The sequence below is a fragment of the Scyliorhinus canicula genome, chromosome 15 (assembly GCF_902713615.1).
Source record: "Scyliorhinus canicula chromosome 15, sScyCan1.1, whole genome shotgun sequence".
In the NCBI taxonomy this organism is placed as follows: domain Eukaryota; kingdom Metazoa; phylum Chordata; class Chondrichthyes; order Carcharhiniformes; family Scyliorhinidae; genus Scyliorhinus; species Scyliorhinus canicula.
The window spans coordinates 38,931,747-38,955,632 of record NC_052160.1 but is presented as its reverse complement, the minus strand read 5'-3'; the positions used below and the strand labels follow the sequence as shown (position 1 = coordinate 38,955,632).

The window sequence follows — 23,886 nt, the reverse complement described above, 5'->3', positions numbered from 1 at the left end:
ACTATTTGTCTTTCTAATTGCTTACTGAGCCTGCATGCTAACTTTGTGATTCATGTACAAAAACACTCAAGGTCCTTCTAAATGGAAATATTTTCCAGTCTCTCACCATTCAAAAATATGCAACATTTCTGTTTTCCTACCAAAGTGGATACTTCACACCTCGTCATATTGTGTTCCATTGTCAGGTTCTTGTCCATTCACCCACCCAGCCTAAAAATATATTCATTTGTCAAACATTTCGTCCCCTTTGTAAATCATGTTGATGTTACTTTGTCCCTAATAGCAGTGTGCAAAATGGTAGAATCCACTGTCAGGCTAACTGTATGTAATATCTGGTTTCCTCCTAACCTTGTTATTTACAAAAGGAGGAAATGTTTGCTAACTTTCAATATTTGTGAACTGTTATAGAATCTAAGATGATCAAAATCAATGCATCTAATATTTCTACAGCAACATTTTCATGCAGCTAATTTGGATCCCAACTCCTCAAACTCTCTCTGGAAAACATCATTCCTAGCTCTGCCGACAACTGGACCCCTCCACTTCAGGTTCTGCTGCTAGGAGTTGATTTTAACCCTGACTTGGGCAGGTATTGGAACACCTACTTGGTCAAAGACAAAGACTCCTCCATCACTATATCCTTCTTGCCCTGATTGCTGACAAGCTGTTAAAAATTCTATGTAATTTAAGGGGTGCAAATCCTTCCATGAAATGTCCAGGTAACTCATCTCACTGATTGATGCCACCGTTCACCCTCCAACTCAACAAGGAGCTGTAGTTGCTCAAACTGCAGACAATTACCACAAATGTGATAGACCAGGATCACAGCGCTCTCCACAACTGCTCACTCACTGCAGTTACAGCACACCATGCCTATTTGAACTTATTTAATTGAATTAATGAATACTTTACTCAAAGTATAGCATGTTATAGATTCTTCACTTAGAGACCATAGAAACCACTTTTTAGGTTTTAAAAAAAACTAAAAATGCACCTCTTTCCCTCTCCACACCATATCCACATTGTAAATTCAGGTCAAGTTCTTGTGATGTCAGTGTTAGTACTTTCATGTGCCCTGTGGTATCAGCCCACCTCAGCAGAATAAGTCATTGTCAGGTTTATAGGCATTTTAATGAGGGAAAACACCAATTTTAAAAAAGTACATTTACATTTTATTTAATAAATCATTCCTTTTTTGTCATTGCATAATGTCTGTTGCTGGAAACAAGATTTCAAATTAACTTCTACCACTAACCCATTCATCCAAAACAAACCTCAATGGAGATTGAAAGAGTAGCTTGTAACCTCATTATCCCCAGCTCCATAATCGCACAAGACAAGGTTCAGAATGAACTCGAGGCAATGATCCCACTGGGTGGGTGGTGCTGAGGGTCTAATAAGTGACTACACAACAATAAGCAGAGCCCCTGGCCTACACATCGCAGTGCAGAGCAGTGTTATCTAACACTGGTCAATCCTCCCTCTGTCTCTTCTCTTTCTCCTCTTCCACCCCCCACATACACACACACATGCCGCCAAGTCCTTCAATTTCTCTGCAGATTTGAGGTTGTCCTTTGTTGCTTTACTTCCCTTAGCAACTCATTCATGATATCGGCGGCGCATCTTTGGTGTGGAGGATGGAGGGGGCATGCATTGCTCAGTCTTGCTCACATCTGGATGAAGAGAAGAACTGACATTAAAATGAGCAGTCACAAGTTGTATAGTTCAGAGCATTAGCATGACACATATAATTGGAAAAACCACGTGAGTGGGGGTAAAGTACACTGATGTCAGAAAATGAATTCAGTTCGTTCCAAGTGGCTAAAAGTGAGAAACTTGTAGGCTAAGAGGTGAAAAGTGGCAAAAATCCCCCACCCTGATGGGCTGAAAGGGGTAGGAGCAGAGAGGTCATGAATTTTGAAAATTCAAACATTTTTCCTACTTTTAACAATTGGTCGGAACCCAAGCCGGCTGTCCTTTGCTACCCACCATTATTGCTTACCTTTAATGAGACTAGTGAGCCTGCTTAGTCCTCACAATCTCATTTACTTTGTCATTCAATGTCACATTTCAGCTGTTACGTTTTTGCTGAGGAATCAAGAGGTTTGTCCTCTACCTCACCATGCTCCAAATGTATTTGAGGATTTTGAACTTTCATTTGCCAGTACCTCCCTGCATATAACACACATGGACTATTCGGATTTGCATTTGTCCAATTAACAAAGCCGCACCTCAAGAAATAATTTGTATACTGCTTTGTTCCCGATTTCAGTTTCTTCTTAATGGGTTGTTCACCAGAGGCACTGCTCCAGTGCATACAGCTCACACCAGCAATGCTTTGTTCTGCTGTGAACTCTCCTGAAGTTCACTCCAGCAGATTCAGTTGTGAGATCCTGGCCTGCTTGGTCTCTGGCCCCCTCTTTTATAACAAAATGGTCCATCTTCACTTCCTGAGAGTCATGTTGCTTGTTTGCTGGCAGCTACAAAATGGAGGAATCTCTCCTCCGATTTTGCACCCAAAGCATGGACTTACAGGAACACCACGACCGATCGCTTCATGACCCACGGTCGCAACCCTGAATTTGAAAAACCTTGCTCTAGATTCTAGAATGGTGGCAGCAAATTGACACCGCTAAAGGAGAGAAAACAGCAAACTACAAATCCAATTAACCTGACATCAATCTTGGCAGGATCACAGAATCAATACAGTGCAGAAAGCCATTTGGCCCATCGAGTCCAAACTCATTCTCTGAAAGAGAATTCTACCTAGTCCCTGCCTTATCCCTGCAACAATTTTTTTTAAAATATTTTTATTCAGGACATTTTCATTTTATACACAAAACACAACAACACTTAATCCAACATTATAAACATCCCACCTTCCATACCGCCCCAAATGCCCCATTTTGTAACTACAGAACATAAGAACCCATAACTGCACCTCGCACTGACGATTACAAACTTAAAGAAGATGAACAGCCCCCCACCTAGAGTAGAAACCCTCCCGAGCCCCTAATGGCAAACTTTATCTTCTCCAAATGTAAAAATTCCAACAGGTCATTCACCCACCCCGCTGTCCTTGGCATCTTCGGAACCCGGCATCCTACAAGTTCCTCCTCCGGGCTATTGGAGGCAAATGCCAACACGTCAGTCTCTCTCCCCTCCTGCACTCCCGGATCTTCACAGCACCCACGGGCTCGGGGCCACCTTTACGCCTAAAATTTCCGACATTGACCCCGAAAAGGTCTCCTAAAATCCCACCAATTTCGGACAGGACCAGAACGTGTGTGGTTCACCCGCCCCCTGAAACACTGCTGGCAACTTCCTTCACCTCAGGAAAGAACCCATTCACGCGAGTCTTTGTCATATGTGCTCTGTGCACCATTTTAAATTGAATTAAAGCTCATAGAATTTACAGTGCAGAAGGAGGGTATTTTGCCCATCGAGTCTGCACCGGCCCTTACAAAGAGCACCCTACTGAAGCCCACGTATCTACCCTATCCCCGTAACCCTCACTTATTTTTTGGACACTAAGGGCAATTTAGCATGCCCAATTCACCTAACCCGCACATCTTTGGACTGTGGGAGAAAACTGGAGCACCCGGAGGAAACCCACGCAGACATGGGGAGTGCAGACTCCGCAGACAGTGACCCAGCCGGGAATCGAACCTGGGACCCTGGAGCTGTGAAGCAACTGTGCTTACCACTATGCTACCGTGCTGCCCATCTTGCACACGAGGAAGTTGAGTTTATCCTACACAAGGCCTCACTCTAAACCACCCCCCTCCCCCCTCAAATGCACCTCCCATTTCCTGTTTATCACTTCTAACAAGGCCCTCCAGTTACTGTCCAAAAATATCAGAAAATCTTACCGTCCCTTATCCCATCCTCAGACACCATCGTTTCTAGCAATGAAGACGGTGTTAACTGCAGAAATGTGGCCAGCTCCTTCCTTACAAAATTCCTAACCTGCAAGTACTGGAACCCGTTCCCCCTTGGAAACTGAAATTTCCTACCAGTTCCCCCAACTCTGCAATATACCCTCCACAAACAAGTCCCTAAACCTCTCTATCCCCTCCCGTTACCAAACCCTGTATGTCGAATCCAACCCGATTGGAATAAATCTATGATTCCCACAAATTGACGCCCACAGCAACATACCCTCCAGCTTAATACGTTGCCGAAATTGATTTCAAACTTTAGAAGCATTTGTAATTTTCACAGTTTAACACATTAACATTTCTTAAACAACCGCGTGAGCCGACACACGCAAAACACATAAAAGAACAAAAAACAGAAGACAACATCCCCTACTACCCCCGCTCTATTCCATAATTACCCATATACTAAGTTCCCTGTCCTTATCTATCATTACCATGCCTCCTAGTTTCCTCCCCCACCACCACCCTTACTGTTGACGTTTCCTTGAAGAAATCGATGAACGGTTGCCATCTTCAGGTGAACCCCTGAATTGATCCTCTCAAAGCGAACTTGATTTTTTTCCAGACTGAGAAACCCTGCCAGGTCGCTGACCCACATTCCTGACTACGGGGGCTCCCGAGTCCCTCCATCTCAGCAAAATCCGTCTCCGGGCCACCAGGGAGGAGAAGGCCAGGACATCGGCCTCCCTCCTCCCCTTGGTGCCCGGATCTTCTGAGATTTCAAACTCTTAATGAGGCAACCACCACCGGATCCATAGAGTAGTTGGCCGGTGAGAACGGAAGCGGAGCCTTCACCAGAGCCCGCAGACTATACCCTGTACACAAAGCCTCCTCCATATGCTCCCAAACCGACCCACCCTTCATGATCTATTTCTAAACATTCACCACCCAATAATAGTTATTCAAATTCACCAACACCCAACCCCCCTCCCCACCGACCGCTTGTCCCCCTGCCAAATGGCTCTCTAGAGGCACCTTACCCTCCCCATACAAGTACCAAAATTATCCTATTTTTCCCTAAAAAAGATTTAGGCAGGGAAATCGGGAGGTTCTGGAAAATAAATAAAAACTTCAGAAGGATTGTCATTTTCACGGTTTGAACCCGCCCTGCCACCTTGTGCCAATGTGGGTGGAAGCTCCCCCAGCTGACAAATCATCAAACATTTCCATGAGATGAGGCCAATTTCATCGCAAACTTTTTATAAAATTCCCCTGGGACTCCATCCAGGCCCGGCACCTTCCAGGAACCAATGCATCTCATCAGCTCCTCCAACCTAACACTTTGCCCTCCTCCACAACCAGAAATCCAAGCCATCCAAGAACTGTTTCATATACAAGTCTCCCTTCCGCACCCCCCCCAACCCAGGGCTCCGACCTGTACAGCCCCCGGTAAAAGCCTCAAACACCTCATTCACCTTACCTGGGTCAGAGACCACCCTGCCCCCGTGTCCTTTATTTGCCAATCTCCCTCGAAGTCGCCTCAGCTGGTGTGCCAGCATCCTACTAGCCTTCTACCCATGTTCATAAAATACCCCCCATACCCAGCGTAACTGACCAACCGCCTTCCCTGTCGACAACAGTTCAAACTCCACTCGGTGCCTATTCCTTTCCTTCCTTGGCTAGGGAAATTGCAGATGCACTATTGATAATTTACCGAAATTCACTAGACTCTGGGGTGGTCCCGGTGGATTGGAAATTAGCAAACGTGACGCCACTGTTTAAAAAAGGAGGTAGGCAGAAAGCAGGAAATTATAGGCCAGTGAGTTTAACTTCGGTAATAGGGAAGATGCTGGAATCTATCATCAAGGAAGAAATTGCGAGGCATCTGGATAGAAATTGTCCCATTGGGCAGACGCAGCATGGGTTCGTTAAAGGCAGGTCATGCCTAACTAATTTAGTGGAATTTTTTGAGGACATTACCAGTGCAGTAGATAACGGGGAGCCGATGGATGTGGTATATCTGGATTTCCAGAAAGCCTTTGACAAGGTGCCACACAAAAGGTTGCTGCATAAGATAAAGATGCATGGCATTAAGGGTAAAGTAGTAGCATGGATAGAGGATTGGTTAATTAATAGAAAGCAAAGAGTTGGGATAAATGGGTGTTTCTCTGGTTGGCAATCAGTAGCTAGTGGTGTCCCTCAGGGATCCGTGTTGGGCCCACAATTGTTCACAATTTACATTGATGATTTGGAGTTGGGGACCAAGGGCAATGTGTCCAAGTTTGCAGATGACACTAAGATGAGTGGTAAAGCGAAAAGTGCAGAGGATACTGGAAGTCTGCAGAGGGATTTGGATAGGTTAAGTGAATGGGCTCGGGTCTGGCAGATGGAATTCAATGTTGACAAATGTGAGGTTATCCATTTTGGTAGGAATAACAGCAAACGGGATTATTATTTAAACGATAAAATATTAAAGCATGCCGCTGTTCAGAGAGACTTGGGTGTGCTAGTGCATGAGTCACAGAAGGTTGGTTTACAAGTGCAACAGGTGATTAAGAAGGCAAATGGAATTTTGTCCTTCATTGCTAGAGGGATGGAGTTTAAGACTAGGGAGGTTATGTTGCAATTGTATAAGGTGTTAGTGCGGCCACACCTGGAGTATTGTGTTCAGTTTTGGTCTCCTTACTTGAGAAAGGACGTACTGGCGCTGGAGGGTGTGCAGAGGAGATTCACTAGGTTAATCCCAGAGCTGAAGGGGTTGGATTATGAGGAGAGGTTGAGTAGACTGGGACTGTACTCGTTGGAATTTAGAAGGATGAGGGGGGATCTTATAGAAACATTTAAAATTATGAAGGGAATAGATAGGATAGATGCGGGCAGGTTGTTTCCACTGGCGGGTGACAGCAGAACTAGGGGGCCTAGCCTCAAAATAAGGGGAAGTAGATTTAGGACTGAGTTTAGGAGGAACTTCTTCACCCAAAGGGTTGTGAATCTATGGGATTCCTTGCCCAGTGAAGCAGTTGAGGCTCCTTCATTACATGTTTTTAAGGTAAAGATAGATAGTTTTTTGAAGAATAAAGGGATTAAGGGTTATGGTGTTCGGGCCGGAAAGTGGAGCTGAGTCCACAAAAGATCAGCCATGATCTAATTGAATGGCGGAGCAGGCTCGAGGGGCCAGATGGCCTACTCCTGCTCCTAGTTCTTATGTTCTTAAACAACTGCTCCTCTGGGATGACAGAATACAGCCGGTCCACTACCAAAATGGCTTCCACCAACCTCTTGTCTTTCCATTCTTTCCACCTTCTCCCTATGTACCTAAATTGAGAAGGAAAACTAAAACTATTCACACATAGATCAGCTTTGACTATTTACAAAGAAACATCACAGTCTTCCCCCTTTTTTTTATTCCTTCCTTACAATGTTTGCAATGGCGATTGTGGTCCTCTGGGTTTAGCTTCCCACCGATTTTCCCTTTGCTTTTCTTCCCTTTGGTTCAGGTTGTGCTGCCCCTGCCCCCCTCCCACCCCATCTCCTTACTGTGTCATGGCTACCCCCTCTTGATATTTGGCTTCCTAGCTGTTGGCTACAAACAGGTCTTGGAACCGAGTGAATGCCTCCCATGTTTTGTGGAAACCTTCTTCCGACTCTCGGATGGCAAATTTAATTTTCTCCGTTTGGAGAAACTCCGACAGGTCGGTCAGCCAATCTGCAACTTTGGGTGGTACTGCTGACTGGCAGCCGAGCAGGATTCTCTGGCAGGCAATTAGGGAGGCAAAGGCAAGGGCATTGGCTCTCCTCCCCATGAAGAGATCTGGCTGTTCTGATAGACTGCCACTCTCAGGCATGGTTCCACTCTCATCCCCACTACTTTGGACATTGCCTCAAAGAAGGCTGTCCAAAACCCAGCATGTCTCGGGAAAGACCAGAACATGTGGGTGTGGTTGGCCGGACCTCCTAGGCACCGTTCACATTTGTCCTCCACCTCCAGGAAGAACCTGCTCATTTGGGTTCTGGTGAAGTGGGGTTTATGTACCACTTTTAGCTGCATTAGGCTTAGCCTTGTCCCTCTGGAGGTGGAGTTGACCTTGTGCAGTGATTCGCTCCAGAGTCCCCACCCATTTCAATCTCCACATCCTCCTCTCACTTCTCCCTTGTTAGGTGTTGCCCCCCCCCCCCCCCCCCCTCCCCCTTAGCAGTCGCCCATAAATGTCACCACAGTTCACTTTCCCTAGGATGTCCGTGTCCAGCAGGTCCTCTAGCAGTGGTGGTCGTGGGTACGTCCTTGTTTCCCTTCGTAGTATGTTTTTGATTTGTAGGTACCTAAGTTCCTTTCCCCCCCCATCAGCTGGAATCTTTCTGTCAGCTTTTCGAGCATTGTTAACCTGTTGTTCGTGTAAAATTCCCTAACTGTCAGCGTCCCCCTCGTGTCTCCACCTTTTGAAGGAGGTGTCTATGAGCGCCGGCGTCAACCTGTGGTTGTTGCAGAACGGGGCTTTATTGGGCATTTCAGTTAACCCAAAATGCTGTCTCAGTTGGTTCCACGACTGGAGTGCTGCTACCACCACTGGGCTTGTTGAATATGTTAGGTGGTGATGGGAGTGCCGCCGTGGCTTTGTCCAGGGCCACCTGCATGGTCGCCAGAGCTTCAGCCACCGCACCCTTCACCGTAGCTTGTATGTCTGATTTTGTTTCTTCTAAGTGTTCCTTCAACAGTCTCGAGAGGAACATCCTCCATGCATCCTCTGGTGTCGGGGGGGGGGGGCTTCTCGTGCGGCGGATTGGTATCTCTCGCTCTGGAAAAGTCCGAGTCTTGCCACCTCATGCGTTGGTCGGTTCAGCCGATTGCTATTTGTCCAGCCTTTTTCCACTCCTGGTCTCCACTCGTCCTCTGAACTGGCTGTTGTTCGGCATCTTTCCTTCTTTCTTCATTGTGTTAGTGGTGTGGCGATGATTTGTATCATTTGCAGGCGTTTTCCGAGCAAAATGTACCTATTTTTCAGGTTCGCAGGAGGAAAACCACCTGATTTGTGACTTCTCGGCACATCCCTGCCACCGGAAGTCCCATCTTGTCTGCCCAATCAATCAACATGTTTATGTCCTTTTGAAGTTCAAGACTATCCTCATGGTTGACATTTCCAATCTCGGTCTCATCTGCAAAATTTGAAGTTATGCCCTGAACACAACAGTCCCGGTCATTAGTATCTATCAGGAAGAGCAAGGGTCCCAAAACTGATCCCTGGTGAGCTCCACAACAAATCTTCCCCCAATCTGAAAAACAACAATTTATCACGACTGTTTCCTGTCACTCAGCCAATTTCTCATCTACGCGCCTACTTTCCCTTTTAGTCCATGAGCTAAAATTTTGCTCAAGTCTGTTGTGTGGCACTGTCTCAAATGTCTTTTGAAATTCCATATACACCACAACAACACCCTTATCAACCTTCTCTGTTAAACCCTTCAAAAACTTCAACAAGTTGGTTAAATATGATTTTCCTTTAATGAATCCATGCTGGCGTTCATGAATTATCCTGTACTTGTCCAATTGATTTTGTCCCAAACTATACTTTCCAGACATTTTCCAATTCACTGGTCTGTAGTTGCCAGCTTTATTCTTGCACCCCTTTTTGAACAAGGGAGTAACATTTACAGTCCTCCAGCACCACCCGCGTCTCTAAGCAACACTGAAATGCTGTTATTAAGGAAGTCAATGCACTCAGGAAATTATCAGGCAGAGTCAACATGGATCTTATCAAAGGCAAATAGTGTTTTGATAGACTTCAGAAAAGCCAGTAAATATAGTACGCATAAATTCCTAAAAGGCATTTGATAAGATGTCACACAAAAAGATTAATATGCCAGATAAGGACTCATGGAGTTGGGCGTAATATATTAGCATGCATGGAGGATTGGTTAACAGACATGAAGCAGAGATTCGAAGTAAACAGGTAGACTAACAGATGGATCAGTTCCAGACTTTTAACTATTTACTTATACCAATGGCTTAGATGAAGAAAGAGTAGTATATTCAAGTTTGAGTCGTAGAATTTACAGTGCCAAAGGAGGCCATTCGGCCCATCGAGTCTGCACCAGCCCTTGGAAAGAGCATCCTACTTAAGCCCACACCTCCATCTATCCCCATAACCCAGTAATCCCACCAAACCTTTTGGACAATAAGGGGCAATTGATCATGGCCAATCCACCTAACCTGCACATCTTTGGACTATGGGAGGAAACCTGAGCACCCGGAGGAAACCCACGCAGACACGGGGAGAAAGTGCAAACTCCATACTGAGAGTCACCCGAGGCCGAGAATTGACCCTGGAGCTAACCACTGTGCTGACATTACAAAGTTAGATGGGAATGTAAACTGAGAACGAAAGGGAAAATGCTGGAAAACCTCAGCAAGTCTGGCAGCATCTGCAGGGAGAGAAAAGAGCTAACGTTTCGAGTCCGATGACTCTTTGTCAAAGCTAACAGACAGAGAGAGTGGGAAATATTTATATTGTGGAGTGAGAATGAAAGATGATTGACTCAGACAATTTGACAAAGAGTCACTGGACTCGAAACGTTAGCTCTTTTCTCTCCCTGCAAATGCTGCCAGACTTGCTGAGATTTTCCAGCATTTCCTCTTTCGTTTCAGATTCCAGCATTCGCAGTAATTTGCTTTCATCCGATGTAAACTGAGGAGCTGTAAATATGTATAAACAGGTTAAATGAGTGGGCAACAAGATGGCAGATGATGTATGACTTGGTGAAGTATGAGACTGTTCACTTTAATAGCAAGAATAAAAAGGCATTTTTTTTTAAAGGAGAGAAACTTTTAAACATTGATTTTCAGACAAACTTCAGTGTACTTGCACAAGGAACTCGCAGGTACAGCATGCAAATGCGATGGCAAATGACACATTGGCTTCTATCACAAAGGGATTGGAGTACAGAGTGGCATGGCGGCACAGGAGTTAGCGCTGCTGCCTTACAGCCCCAGGGACCCGGGTTAAATTCCAGCCTCGGGTGATTGTCTGTCTGGGTTTCTCCAGGTGCTCTGGTTTCCGCCCGCAATCCAAAGATGTGCAGATTAGGTGCTAAATTGCCCCTCAGTGTCCACTAGGTTAGGAGGGGTTATGGGGATAGGGTGGAGGCGTGGGCTTGAGTAGGGTGCTCGATGGGCCGACTGGCCTTCTTCTGGACTGTCAGGATTTATTCTATTCTAGGGATAAGGAAGTCTTGTTACAACTGTACAGGGCTTTAGTGAGATCACATCCAGAGCACTGTGTGCGGTTTTGATCTCCATATCTAAGGAAGCATGTACTTGCCTTGTAAGTGGTACAGTAAACGTTCACTATATTGGATCTTGGGATTAGAGGGCTATCCTCAGATGAGAGGGGGGTTTCCCTAGTTGAGGAATCTAGTACAAAGGCACACAGCCTCAGGTAAAGGGTCAATAGTTTAGGACTGAGAAAAGGGAGACATTTTCTCACTCAAGGTAGTTGAGAGATTTTGGGAATTCTCTATTCATAGGAGAATTAAACAAAATAGTACACACAGACACACAAGGGATATTAAGTTAATTAACGAAAAGCTTGTTAAAGAGATATGTTTTGAAGAGTGTCTCAAAGAAAAGGAGGCAGAGGTATAGAGAGCTGAAGGCTGAGCACATATCTCTTGAGTGTTGTAGGGCTGGAGATGATTACAGAGATAGAGAGGTTCAATATCACAGAGAGATTTGAAAACAAGCTTGAGAACTCGAAGGTCAAGACACTAAAGCATCAGCACAGGAGTGATGGGAGAACAGGACTTGATGCAGGTTAAGATACAGGCAGTAGAATTTTGGATGAGCTCAAATTTACAGAGGAAGATAGAATGTGGGAGATCAGTCAGGAATGTGATGAAATAGTCAAGTCTAGAGGAAACAAAATAAATGAGGGTTTCAGCAGCAGCCAAGATGGGACAAAGCCAGACAACATTACAGAGATGGAAACAATAACAAAGTGCTGGAAAAACTCGGCAGATCTAGGGGCACCTGTGGAAAGATAAACAGAGTTAATGCTTTGAATCAATTAGGACTTCTCTTTGGAAGAGTTGGTTCTGAAGAAGATTTCCATTTGACTCAAAATTGTCTCCACAGATGCTGCCAAGCTTGTTGAGTTTTCCAGCAATTTGTTTTCATTTCAGATTTTCAGTGTTGAGAACTAATGGTGGGCCAAGGATGGATCCTTGGGGGATATCACTTCACAGTTCCTTTACTGCTGCTGGGTCAAAATCCTGGAACTCCCTCCCTAATAGCTCTGTGGGTGTACCTTACCACATGGACTTCAGAAGTTCAAGAGGTAACTCACCACCACCTTTTCAAGGGCAATTAGGGATGTGCAAATAATGCTGCCTAGCCAGCAAAGTCCACATCCCATGAATGAACATATTTTTTCAAGCAGAGATAACAGGGCAGATGTAGGAAGAGAAGCTATTGCAAATGAGTCTCTGGGTATGATTGTAGCCACCTGAGATGGCCACTAACGAACACAAAATGGAAGACTGCAAAGAATGCAGGGAAAACGGACATGTTAAAAAGCAAACAGCTTGCAGAGCAATTAAGTATTGGGACAACTGCAGAAACCGGTTTCTGACTGCTGCAGAGACCAGGCAGCGCTGTGAAAGAGAAGCCGTTAGCATACTAATGAGGTGATACCGGGCAAGTCCCAGATACAATGGACACAAATTAAGTATCAATCGATACATTCAATAGGAGGCCAGACCCAGTGGCGCCAGAGAAGCCCAGGACAATAAGTCCTAAGAACCGCCCCAGCAACCAAGGAACTGCCCTATGATTGGGGGGTTCAAAACATATCGATTGGGAAGAGGCCCTATCGATCCCAAGCAGGTAAGGTAGTCCGCCCAAAGGGGCGCGGACCCCCTGGGACCTATAAAAGAAAGGTCCCACACTTGGTTCAGTCTCCTGTCTCCGGCTCCAGCCTCCATACCCCTGTCTTCTACATCAGCCGTTGAGCAGCAGCCACCAAAACGTAAGTGCCTAAACAACGACCGCTACCTGAAACCGGCATTACTGACACCCTTGCCAACTGATAGCGATTCGAAGCCTGCAGACCAGAACAGAACAAAGGCCTTGTTCCCTGACCTCGCAGTTCCTTCTTAGCTAAATATTAGTTGTTTAGTGGTAGAAGTAAGTTTAATCTTTAGCGTGTGCATGAGTGTTATTATAATTGTGTTATAATAAACTCTAATTGTTTTGGACTTACTAATTGGTGTACAGCTTTATTGCTTTGAACTTCACCTTGAAACCTGTGGCGGTGTCTTTACGGCACCTGGCGACTCCAGAGCTTAGAACGAGAAACAGAGCCAAGTGAGTGTTAAGCACACTCACCCAGAACGACCAACATGATCGAATAGAGAAGTGTGGAACCAGGCAAGAGCAATCCAGCTGGATGACAGCGGAGAAGCATTGGAGGAAAGCGGTGTGGTCAATCACGTTAAAGGCTGCAGCAGTTTGAAAAGGACGAGGAGGGAATTTTTACTGATGACTTAGTCACATAGGATGTTAATTTGTACATTGTGCACTGTTTCAGTACTGTAGCAGGGTGGACACTTGGGGCCATAGTTTTTTGAGAACATGGTGATGAGAGATTTAAAGGATGAACAGCACCTGAAGAGACAAAACTGTTGGATGCTGGATATCCAAACAACAAAAGCTGCAAAAAAAATCAGTGGGGAGAAACAAAGTTAACATTTCAAGTTGATATCCTTTCATCAAAACTAAAGACAAATATAAATTAGGAGTTTTTAAGCCAATAAGAGGGATTAGAAGAACAAAGTCTTTTGATAGAATGGAAGGCAGGGGATATTAAATAACAAAAGATTTCCAAATTTCACAAAGTCATCCAGACTCAAAACGTTAGCTCCCTTTTCTCTCCACAGATGGTGTCAAATCTGCTGCGATTGTCCAGTATTTTCTGTTTTTGTTTCAGATTCCAGCATCTGCAGCAATTTGCTTGTAAAATATTTCAGTCAAAGAGAGTGGCAATGGGTATAGTAAAGAAACAAAGGTTGTGACAAAATGAGGTGAAAACTGCTACATAAAACCATCAGAATGCAATATGAAAGGATTAAGAAAGTCCAACTAACCGGGAAAAAAAACACTTTGAACAGGATGGATGCAGAGGCTAAGATCTGAAGTTGTTGAACTTAATATTGCACCTTTCTGTGTAAGCAAAGATGACCTGCCCTTTCAGCACTCATCTCGTTGTCCAAGGCCTGCAGAAACTCCTTCCAGGTAAAACAACAATTTACTTGGAACTTCTGAACACCGCATACAGTATACCAAATTAAAAGATGTGGTCTCCTCTACATGGGGAGATCAAACAGAAACTGGGTGACCACTTTGCGGAACACCACCATTCAGTCTACAAGCATGGCCCCCAAGCTTCTAGTTATTGTCATTTTAATTCTTCACCTTGCTCCCATGTTTTCTATCCATAGCCTGCTACAGCGTTCCAGAAGCTCTCACAAGCTCGAAGAGCAGCACTCGTCTTGCCACTCTGCAGCCTTCTGGACTCAATATTGAATTCAACAACTTTAGATGAGAACCTCTGTCTCCATCTCATTGTGTGTTTTTTCTTTTTTTTCTTTTGTTGGGTCAGTCTTTTTATTTAACAATTCATGCCTCATTTGGATACCTTTGGTTGAGGGAGTGGGAAATGAGGACAAGATGAGCTCAGATAGGGCGTGAGTGATAGAGAGAGACTAGAAAAAGACGTAGGCTGCAGGGAACTTTCGCCCAATGAGCTGGTAGAAGGAGGGATGCTGCAAAGGCAGCTGATCAGATAGTTTCACCCTTTGTGATAATGGAAGTCCATGAGCTGCTTGCACTTGATGTTAAGAGATGAGGTTGGAGTAATTGAGTAAAATAATTTCAGTTACAGGCTTAAAAAGTAATTTCTGAACCATATTTTCTATGAATTATGTAAATATATTGTCCAGTGCTGTCAGCAACAGACCAAAATCCACAGAACGTTTACTCTGGACTCCCAATAACAGCACATTTACAGAACAGAAACGGCTCAGTGAATAATACAAATCCACTGCTTGAATAAACTGCAGCTTTCATTTTGTTCTAAGGACCATGCGATTCTGTGTCCTAGTTTTAATATTTGCTTTCTACAAATATCTCCACACCCCTTATCAACCTTTGGAAACAGAATTCAATAGTCTGACTTGAGTGCTCCAGCTACTATTAGGTGGATTACATGTTGGCTGAGACCAGGACTAATTATCAATGGCGCACTTAATAATTTTGTTGATTAAACAATTTTTACCTGGAATCTCATGAGGCCAGAACTGCTTACACTTTGGACAGCAAGGGTCCTCCAGACCTCGAAAATATTTTGCAGCACATGGGAAATGAATTTTGGCTCCACAGACCTCACACGTTTGGCCCTGGAAATAAAACATAGTTTAAGGAAATGTAATGGAATGGCTGACATAGCAGAGACAACACTGACGGTAAAGGCCTAGTAAAGGCTGAGTCTCTCTCAATGCTATTTTCCAACAAGACCCCATTTTAACTCCTGAAAATTAATGCCAATAAAAAGGGGCAGCACGGTAGCATTGTGGATAGCACAATCGCTTCACAGCTCCAGGGTCCCAGGTTCAATTCCGGCTTGGGCCACTGTCTCTGCGGAGTCTGCACATCCTCCCTATGTGTGCGTGGGTTTCCTCCGGGTGCTCCAGTTTCCTCCCACAGTCCAAAGATGTGCAGGTTAGGTGGATTGGCCATGATAAATTGTCCTTAGTGTCTAAAATTGCCCTTAGTGTTGGGTGGGGTTACTGGGTTATGGGGATAGGGTGAAGTTATTGACCTTGGGTAGGGTGCTCTTTCCAAGAGCCGGTGCAGACTCGTTGGGCTGAATGGCCTCCTTCTGCACTGTAAATTCTATGAAAACTGCATCAGACCAGCATAGTAGCATTCAGTTTGTAATCACTGAAGTTTGTCATTTATATAGATCAACATACATCATATTAATTTGAAAATCTGTTTTTAAAGTACTTTGTAAAAATATGTGTACTCGTGGAGATTTCCGCCAAGCTCTTCATTATCCCTGATGACAAAAGACTTAGTGAAGCCCCTCTCTGCACCACCCCACCCCTTAAAATCAACCCATACTATAATCAGCCCCTCTTTTCATTGATGTGAGGAATAAAGGGTTAATACATTTATAAAATGAGATATATTTATGAAAGCTGTTTCCCTTGCTGTATCTATCCATCACACAATTGGCCTATACACCTATTGGTTTCCTAGATGGGTTTTGCTAGAGATGGAGTCACTATAGCCAATAAGCTAGAGTTTTTTCCAAGTTGTATTTTGTTTTCCTTACATCCTGTACTTTCCCACGAACTGACAGGCAAAACAGCCTGACCAGCTGCAACTGTATTGGGTATAAATGTATGTTATTGTTATTGCTGTTTGAGATGCTACGGTTTGCTGAAGCATACCGCTGCATGTTGAAGATTCCCTACCTTTAGGGCAGCACGGTGGCCTAGTGGTTAGCACAGCTGCCTCACGGCACTGAGGTCACAGGTTTGATGCCGGCTCTGGGTCACTGTCCGTGTGGAGTTTGCACATTCTCCCCGTGTCTGCGTGGGTTTCGCCCCCACAACCAAAAAATGTGCTGAGGAGGTGGATTGGCCACGCTAAATTGCCCCTTAATTTGAAAAAATAATTGGGTACTCTATAAATTAAAAAAAGATTCCCTACCTTTAACTAACTTTCAACTCAGAGTGGCCCCACAACAACGCACTTCTCCACCTCTTTCCCCCCGCTCCCAGACACGCACCCACATAGTAATCAACCCCCTCCACCCACACACAAAATAATCAGCTCTTCTTTTGCCACTACCTCTCCCTTGCACACAAACAAACAAAAATCATCCCATTTTCCATTATTTCACCACATTACTGCACCCCATCCCCATCTTTGATCTGGTTGTTGGTGCCTGCAAAGTAGAGTCATCAGCCCATGGGTAAAGGGCCTGAACAGTAATCAAAGATCAGAAACAAAGTAAAGTTTGAAGTCCCCACTATTACGGACGCCTGGTCAGATCCTAACAGTGGACAAGGTAATTTACCAGAACAGCAACCTTTTATTTGTAACACTATGTGGAAAGAACGATTGACGCCAGGAGTGATTACATGAGAAATAGGGCTTGGTTATTTTTACAAACAAAACCTTATTTTAACAAAAGGAAAACAATATTGAAACCGTTAAACTTCAAACCTAACAAGAACAGCTTACATGTATCTCTTAACCCTAATGCATGATTTCCCATTAAACAGCACTTAAAATGAACTTACAGTTCTCAGCTCCTCTTACACAGACAGGCAAAAATGATACTTTCATTACAGAACATATTTCTGTTGTTAGTGAGAACCCGTCAGACCCTGTCCGAAAGCCTCTCTCATGGCAGTTTTTTCATGACCTCTCCCAGTCGTTCTCCAAATCCTTCTGCCCCCCCCCCCCCCCCCCCCCCCCCCTTTTCAAACAGGATTTTTTAAATCACTCTGAGCTCCGTCCAGCCCATCACAAATGGCCAGACTTAAACTCACCATCACACCACCACTATCTGGACTTTTGATATGAATATGTAACTAACTTCCAATTTACAGACACACTGTCGGATTCCGTAATGGGTTGTGGCTAGTCAGACAAGTGTGTTTCGGAGGACAATGGAATCTTGAGTGAATCATCCCAGCTGAATAGGGGTATCCTGTTTATTCCCAGTAACGAGTTTAAGTCTGAATGGGACAATGCAATTCAGGCCAGGTGTGGGCGTATATCTCTGACTCGGTACTAGCAGTTTTACCCTCAGGCTGTTAACTCCTAAAGTGCCCACTAAATCTTCGATCCAATTTCCTAACATCTCCTAGTCGTCACATCGCTCATATTCCCAGCAGATGTGCAATAATCACTTTTTTTCTTGCACTCGGCTGAATTATGCTTGCCTGCCTCTGCCTGAGCAAAATAGGTGCAGACATCATGGGTCTGACAGAACATGCCATTTCTAAGTTATGGTTAAATGGGGCATTGGGTTCACCACTGATGTTTGTCAGCATCAGTCAGGTGGGTCCAGTGCTGTCCCGCTCGAATCTCCACAGTTGCTTTGTTGCCCTGGAGGAGGGAAAGCCAGATCGTGACTGCCCTTTGTATTGCTTTATCATTCCAACAGAATGAAAACTGATCTCTTCCCTACCCCAGGTGCAAGAACAAATCTTCAGCACAGAATACGTTTCCTCACCCTCAACTGTCCACCCTCTTATAACATGGGTACCTGAATAGTAATGCTGTGGCATATGTTGCAGTCCTTCTCCGGGTACATGTTGCGAATGTATTGTTCCAACTCCATAATGCAGCGAGTACTCAGAATGTACTCACCATCTTTCTAAGAAGGGGAAAGCGAACAGCAAATTCACTAGAATATTCATCACAGAGGGGGAAAAAAATTCATCCACACATACAGAAGTGTACCTTTGATTAGGTGGCATGGTTTATGCATTCACGTACCTCGCAAAGCCACTTGTCCTGCACAAACCGCAGTAGCACTTGTTCCACTTCCTTCTTTTTCATTTTCTTTGGTTGCAGTTGATCAGCCAGGTTCAGGACGTCTGTAGAAGAGACCATCCCATTTTCCGACTCCAGAACTAAGTCCATCTGAAAAGAAAGGGCTATAAATGCAATTCTAAAATTATGTGAAACTGCTCCCAATCAGCCATCCCAACTTCAACCCATCATCAGTTAGCAGGCAAAAGTAGAAAATGCCTCTGAAGAAGAGTAACACGGACTTGAAATGTTAACTTTATTTACTCTCGCAGTGGTTAGCACTGCTGCCTAATGGCACTGAGATCCCAGGTTTGATCCCGGCTCTGGTTCACTGTCCTTGTGGAGTTTGCACATTCTTCCCATGTTTGTGTGGGTTTCGCCCCCACAACCCAAAAGATGTGCAGGGTAGGTGGATTGACCACGCTGAATTGCCCTTAATAGTAAAAAAATGAATTGGGCACTCAAATTGAGAAAAAACTTTATTTTCTCTCAGGGGCGGCACAATGACACAGTGGTTAGCACTGCTGGCTCACGGCTAAATTGCCCCTTAATTGGAAAAAAAACAATTGGATACTCTAAATTTAAAAAAACCCTCTATTTTCTCTTGCCACAGATGCTGTCAGACCTGTTGAGTTTTTGAAGCATTTTCTGTTTTGTATTTCCTGCATCCACAGTGTTTTATATTTGTTAGCAGGCCATTGTTGAATGTGCCTTTACTCTCCTAATTCAACAGGCACGGTGCAGAGATCAGATGCAAGCACACACTACCTCCGGCAGCCACCAACAATCCAGTGAATCTCAGATTCCAATGTGATTTAATTCGAGCAAGAAACTGGGCACATACATCCCCCTCTCATTAACCAAACATGATGTGGAGATGCCGGCGTTGGACTGGGGAGAGCACAGTAAAAAGTCTTACAAAACCAGGTTAAAGTCCAACAGGTCTGTTCCGAATCACTAGCTTCTAGAACACAGCTCCTTACTCGAGTGAATCAACTTCCTCACCCAAGGAAGGAGCTGTGCTCCGAAAGCTAGTGTTTGAAACAAACCTGTTGGACTTTAACCTGGTGTGTAAGACTTCTTACTGTATTAACCAAAGAAAGCAAGTAGCAATCTGGAGACCCAAATTGGGGCTGCCACCTGAGCCAGCACTCAGGAACAGTAACTTGCTGATTGTTAATGTGCAGCAATAAAACCAGGGGTGGGTTAAAGGAGTTTGTTTGGACCAAGGTACATGGCCTTGAGAGAAAGGCTTCAGTGTGACTCTGAATGGGCAGCACAATGGTCCATCATCAATGTATTAACATACTAAAAACAGTCAACCCTGATTTATGATAGCCTTTAAATAAAACAAAGAAATGCAAGATTTAACATTTCCATTAGCTTGAAGCTATTAGATTGTCCACAACTCTGTTTAAATTGATGGCTCCATTTATTTTGTCCTGATCGAGTGCTTTGTCGTATTACAGCACTTTGACATTCCAAGTGGGAGGGTCTGAAAGAGTCAAGTGTCCAGAGCAGGAAGAGAGTGTTCTGACGTAGCTTTTAGTTCCACAACCTTCTCACTTCTACCACAAACCAAAAGATTAGGAACCCACTGCTGATTTAAATGTAATCCGTTTAATTATGATTAAAGAGATTTCACAAAAGAAAACTCTTCAAACTTCACAGAGGTGGATGAAATTTAAACAGACAAGTGCTGAGTTTGAAATATGAGGCACTGAAGAGACGTTGTACTCACAGTTTTCTTGAACAGCTCCAATTCAGTTTCTGTGTAATCGAATGCCATCCTGGTGATCTCCGTCTCTGCAAGATTAATCTGGAGACAATGCAAGAGGGAGATTAATGGCACATTACAGGCACCTGCAATTAGAAAACACTCATTCAGCACATTAATCAGCTTGCAGTTGCAAAAGTGCACCTATCTGAGAGGCAGGTTCCTGTGAACATGGGCCATCATGCATACAACAATCAGGTTGAGGTTCTTCTGGCAGGCCAGGGTACAAAGTATCAGAGGTTAGGGACGTTCAAGAGCATTAACATCCCCCATGAATTTTGTGTGTTTTAATGTACACTACTCATTTTAAAATCTGATGAATCTCCACACACCAGACATTTTTAAAGTCATTTCCTGCCCCTCCCCATCCCAAAATCAGAGTTGTCTTGCCCAGTGATTTTTCCAGAGCTGTTGTCCGTGCTGTTCACCTTATTAATAACCTTCATTAATGTCACAAGTAGGCTTACATTAACACTGCAATGAAGTTACTGTGAAAAGCCCCTAGTCGCCACACTCCGGTGCCTGTTTAGGTACTTTGAGGGAGAATTCAGAATGTCCAAATTACTTAACAGCACATTTTTCGGAACTTGTGGGAGGAAACCGGAGCACCCGGAGGAAACCCATGCAGACAATGGGAGTACCCGCAGACTCCGCACAGACAGTGATCCAAGCCGGGAATCGAACCTGAGACCCTGGCGCTGTGAAGCAACAGTGCTAACCACTGTGCCACCCACTGGTATTTCAACCCTTTCCATCAAAATAGTAGCTGAGTCCAGAACAAGCATGTGGTGAATCATATTCCTCGTAATTCACACTGTTGTTATATGGTATGTGTTGTGTCTATGTAAGCTCGGTATACGAGCAGTTTCGCGGTTCTGCCCATAGGGGGATATGAGGAGTTTGAACTAGGCTCCACCCTTGGTTCCGCCCATGGCTCCTCCCACTAACTGGAAGTATAAAGATCTGCGGTTGTGAGCCTGCTGCCAGTTCATCTCGTCGCAGGCAGGCTCTATTGTAAGACTATTAAAACCACTGTTCACTTCCAACCACGTGTCTTGTGAATTGATGGTCACATCAAAGCACAGTTTAATCAAAAGACAGGAGGGGACAACATGTGCAGGACCCCATTGTAATGCAAAGGAAGCATGTCATGGACTCGACCTTCTGGGAACCCCAAGCAGAAATTTACAGTGCAGGAAGTAAACGGCTATCAGCCCCCTCTGGGCACCCGTGATAGCTTATTACACCTGTCAGTGGTGCTTATACCCATCTACCAGTGTAAAGTGAAGCCTGAGCTGTCACTGACATGGAACTCAACCTTCAGGAAAGAAAGGGAAGACTTCTACAGCACCTGTGCTGGATTCAAGAACTCGCAAGACAGCAATAGAAAATGCACGGGGTAATAATAAGTAATGTAGAGTGTGGTTGTGAGAGCGTCCTTGCTACTCAGGCATTACCTTTCATCTAGAGGTCAGTGCATTTCCAGGTTAGTTCACAGACCTTGGTTTTGTAGAATGCTCACTGCTTCAAAAAACGGATGCATCTGTTTTTCCTCGCTTAAGTTCTGGGCATGTGGTTATTTCACCACAAGATAGCTGTGCCCAAAATCTGTCCAATCTTCCCTCAACCACCAGAAGTGAAAACCACAAACACATCACACTTCTCACTCACCAGAGCATAATGCTGCTGTCCATCATTCTCATTCATCCCTTTCCTGATCTGCATGAAGAGAGGCTGAAGATGGGTGTTGATATTTTTGATAAACTCATCCAACTGGTCATGTCTGTAATCCACTGGAGATTCAAGAGAATGAACACTTGTTACAGGACCGGTTCATGTCATGGACAGACATTGACAGAGGAGAAGCCATTTGTAGGAGAATTTACTTATAACCTCTTGCTTTACCCCTACCCTCATCAATCTAACCTAATTAGGCAAAAGGAGGAAAACAGTTTTGAGAAGTTGCCTACTTTAAAAGAAAAACTTAGTATGCTGCTAGCACATTGGTAAAGCCACTGCATCTGCACAGAGGACAGCTGCTTGGAAAGTCTGTCGATCAAATTTAGTGGTGAGCATAAGATTGGGTATTTTATAGTGTAGGAGCAAGTGACAGATATACTGGTAAGCCATGTGTCAAGAACAGAGGTTTGGAAAATGGGGACAACCAAGGACTGACAAAGAGGAGAGCTGTGGAATGAGTGGCATGAGGTGGGAAAGGGAGGTGAGACTAGTTAGGTTTGAATTGGTGAAAGGGTCAGGAAGCTGCAGGGCAGGGGTGCTGGAGATAAATTATGATTTACCTTTATCTCAGCTACAAATTGGCAATAGTGATTTGTTTAACAGAGATCATTTTTGCATAGTTTTTCTCCAGTGAAAACAACTTTTCAGAGAAACAGGAAGGTGTGTAGTAACAACAAGACATAGCTACAACTATTTCTAAACCTAAGGCATCTCCCAAATAACACAAGACTTTGGAAGCACAGAGCAGGTCCTGGAGTATTTAACAGAACACGGGCAGGTGTACCCAGTTACAACTGATGAGGATTCCTGGAGAGGGAGCATGCGGTATCCACTGGCACCATCGAGGCCTTCAATGCTCGGTATCAACCCCTTTAATCGCATTTTAGTTTGATGTCCATCTAAGACATCTAAGTCCATCTTTTTACAAGCAAATATAAAATATTACAGAAAAATAAAGATTAGATCATACATAGTGTTTGAGTAGTTTTGTTACTGTTCATAGAATCCCTAAAATGCAGAAGGAAGCCATTTGACCCATCATGTCTACAACGACACTCCGAAGGAGCACCCCACCCACCTGCCCCCATCACCTCCTTTAACCTTTGAACACTAAGGGACAATTTATCATGGCCAATCCATCTAACCTGCACATCTTTAGACTGTGAGAAGAAACCGGAGCACCCGGAGGAAACCCACGCAGACAAGGGGGGGACGTGCAAACACCACACAGTCACCCAAGGTCAGAATTGAAACCGGCCCCTGGCGTTGTGAGGCAACTGTGCCATCAAGCTGCCCTATTAAAATCTACCAGCTGCCATGGTGGGATTTGAACCATTGCCGCCAGAGCATTAAGTTTTAGGCCTCTGGATTACTAATCCATTGACATCACCATTATGCCATTGCCTCCCCGTGACAAATAGTCAGTGCATGAACTATAAATCAACCAAACAATCCCTCCGGTTAATGGCCCTTTTTCCAGGAAAGACACAATTGGAAATTACCCACATTAAAATTCCAAAAACAGTAACATGATTCAAGCTGAATAAAGATAAAATAATTTGGAAGTAAATTAAAAACCTGGAGAAGCCTCTGTTTTGTTGACACATGCTACGCTGACAACCATCTGATAACAAACCAACAACCAAAGTAATTTAATCAGCAGGTTGATAAAATCTCAGGCATCCTACACAAGGGCCGTTGATTATCTACACGGCACCTTGCACTTTAATTTTTCAATCACAGATTGAACTGAAGAGAATCATTTGAAACACAAAAAGTATCCAAACTACAAGTATCCAAACTCCCAGACGGTCTCGAACCACTGCAGTTTGCCTATCACTGCAACCGGTCCACAGCAGATGCTACCTCCCTGGCTCTACATT

General features: G+C 44.3%; 1 protein-coding gene across 3 annotated transcripts in view; it reads right to left on the bottom strand.

Annotated features, from left to right (window-relative positions):
* Positions 1–1,112: 1,112 nt before the first annotated feature.
* nsmce1 (NSE1 homolog, SMC5-SMC6 complex component) overlaps positions 1,113–23,886 on the bottom strand; it is a 76,178-nt gene continuing 53,404 nt past the window's right edge. For 2 of the 3 annotated variants that reach the window (XM_038819874.1, XM_038819875.1), the window contains exons 3-8: positions 21,935–22,056; positions 20,228–20,305; positions 18,451–18,597; positions 18,218–18,328; positions 15,206–15,326; positions 1,113–1,673 (exon numbers count right to left, since the gene is read on the bottom strand). In XM_038819874.1, coding sequence (XP_038675802.1) covers positions 1,600–1,673; positions 15,206–15,326; positions 18,218–18,328; positions 18,451–18,597; positions 20,228–20,305; positions 21,935–22,056 — 653 coding nt within the window. In that variant the 3' untranslated portion in view covers positions 1,113–1,599. Of the gene's footprint in view, positions 1,691–15,205; positions 15,327–18,217; positions 18,329–18,450; positions 18,598–20,227; positions 20,306–21,934; positions 22,057–23,886 lie in introns of all 3 variants that reach the window. The other variant, XM_038819876.1, reaches the window with a different exon arrangement.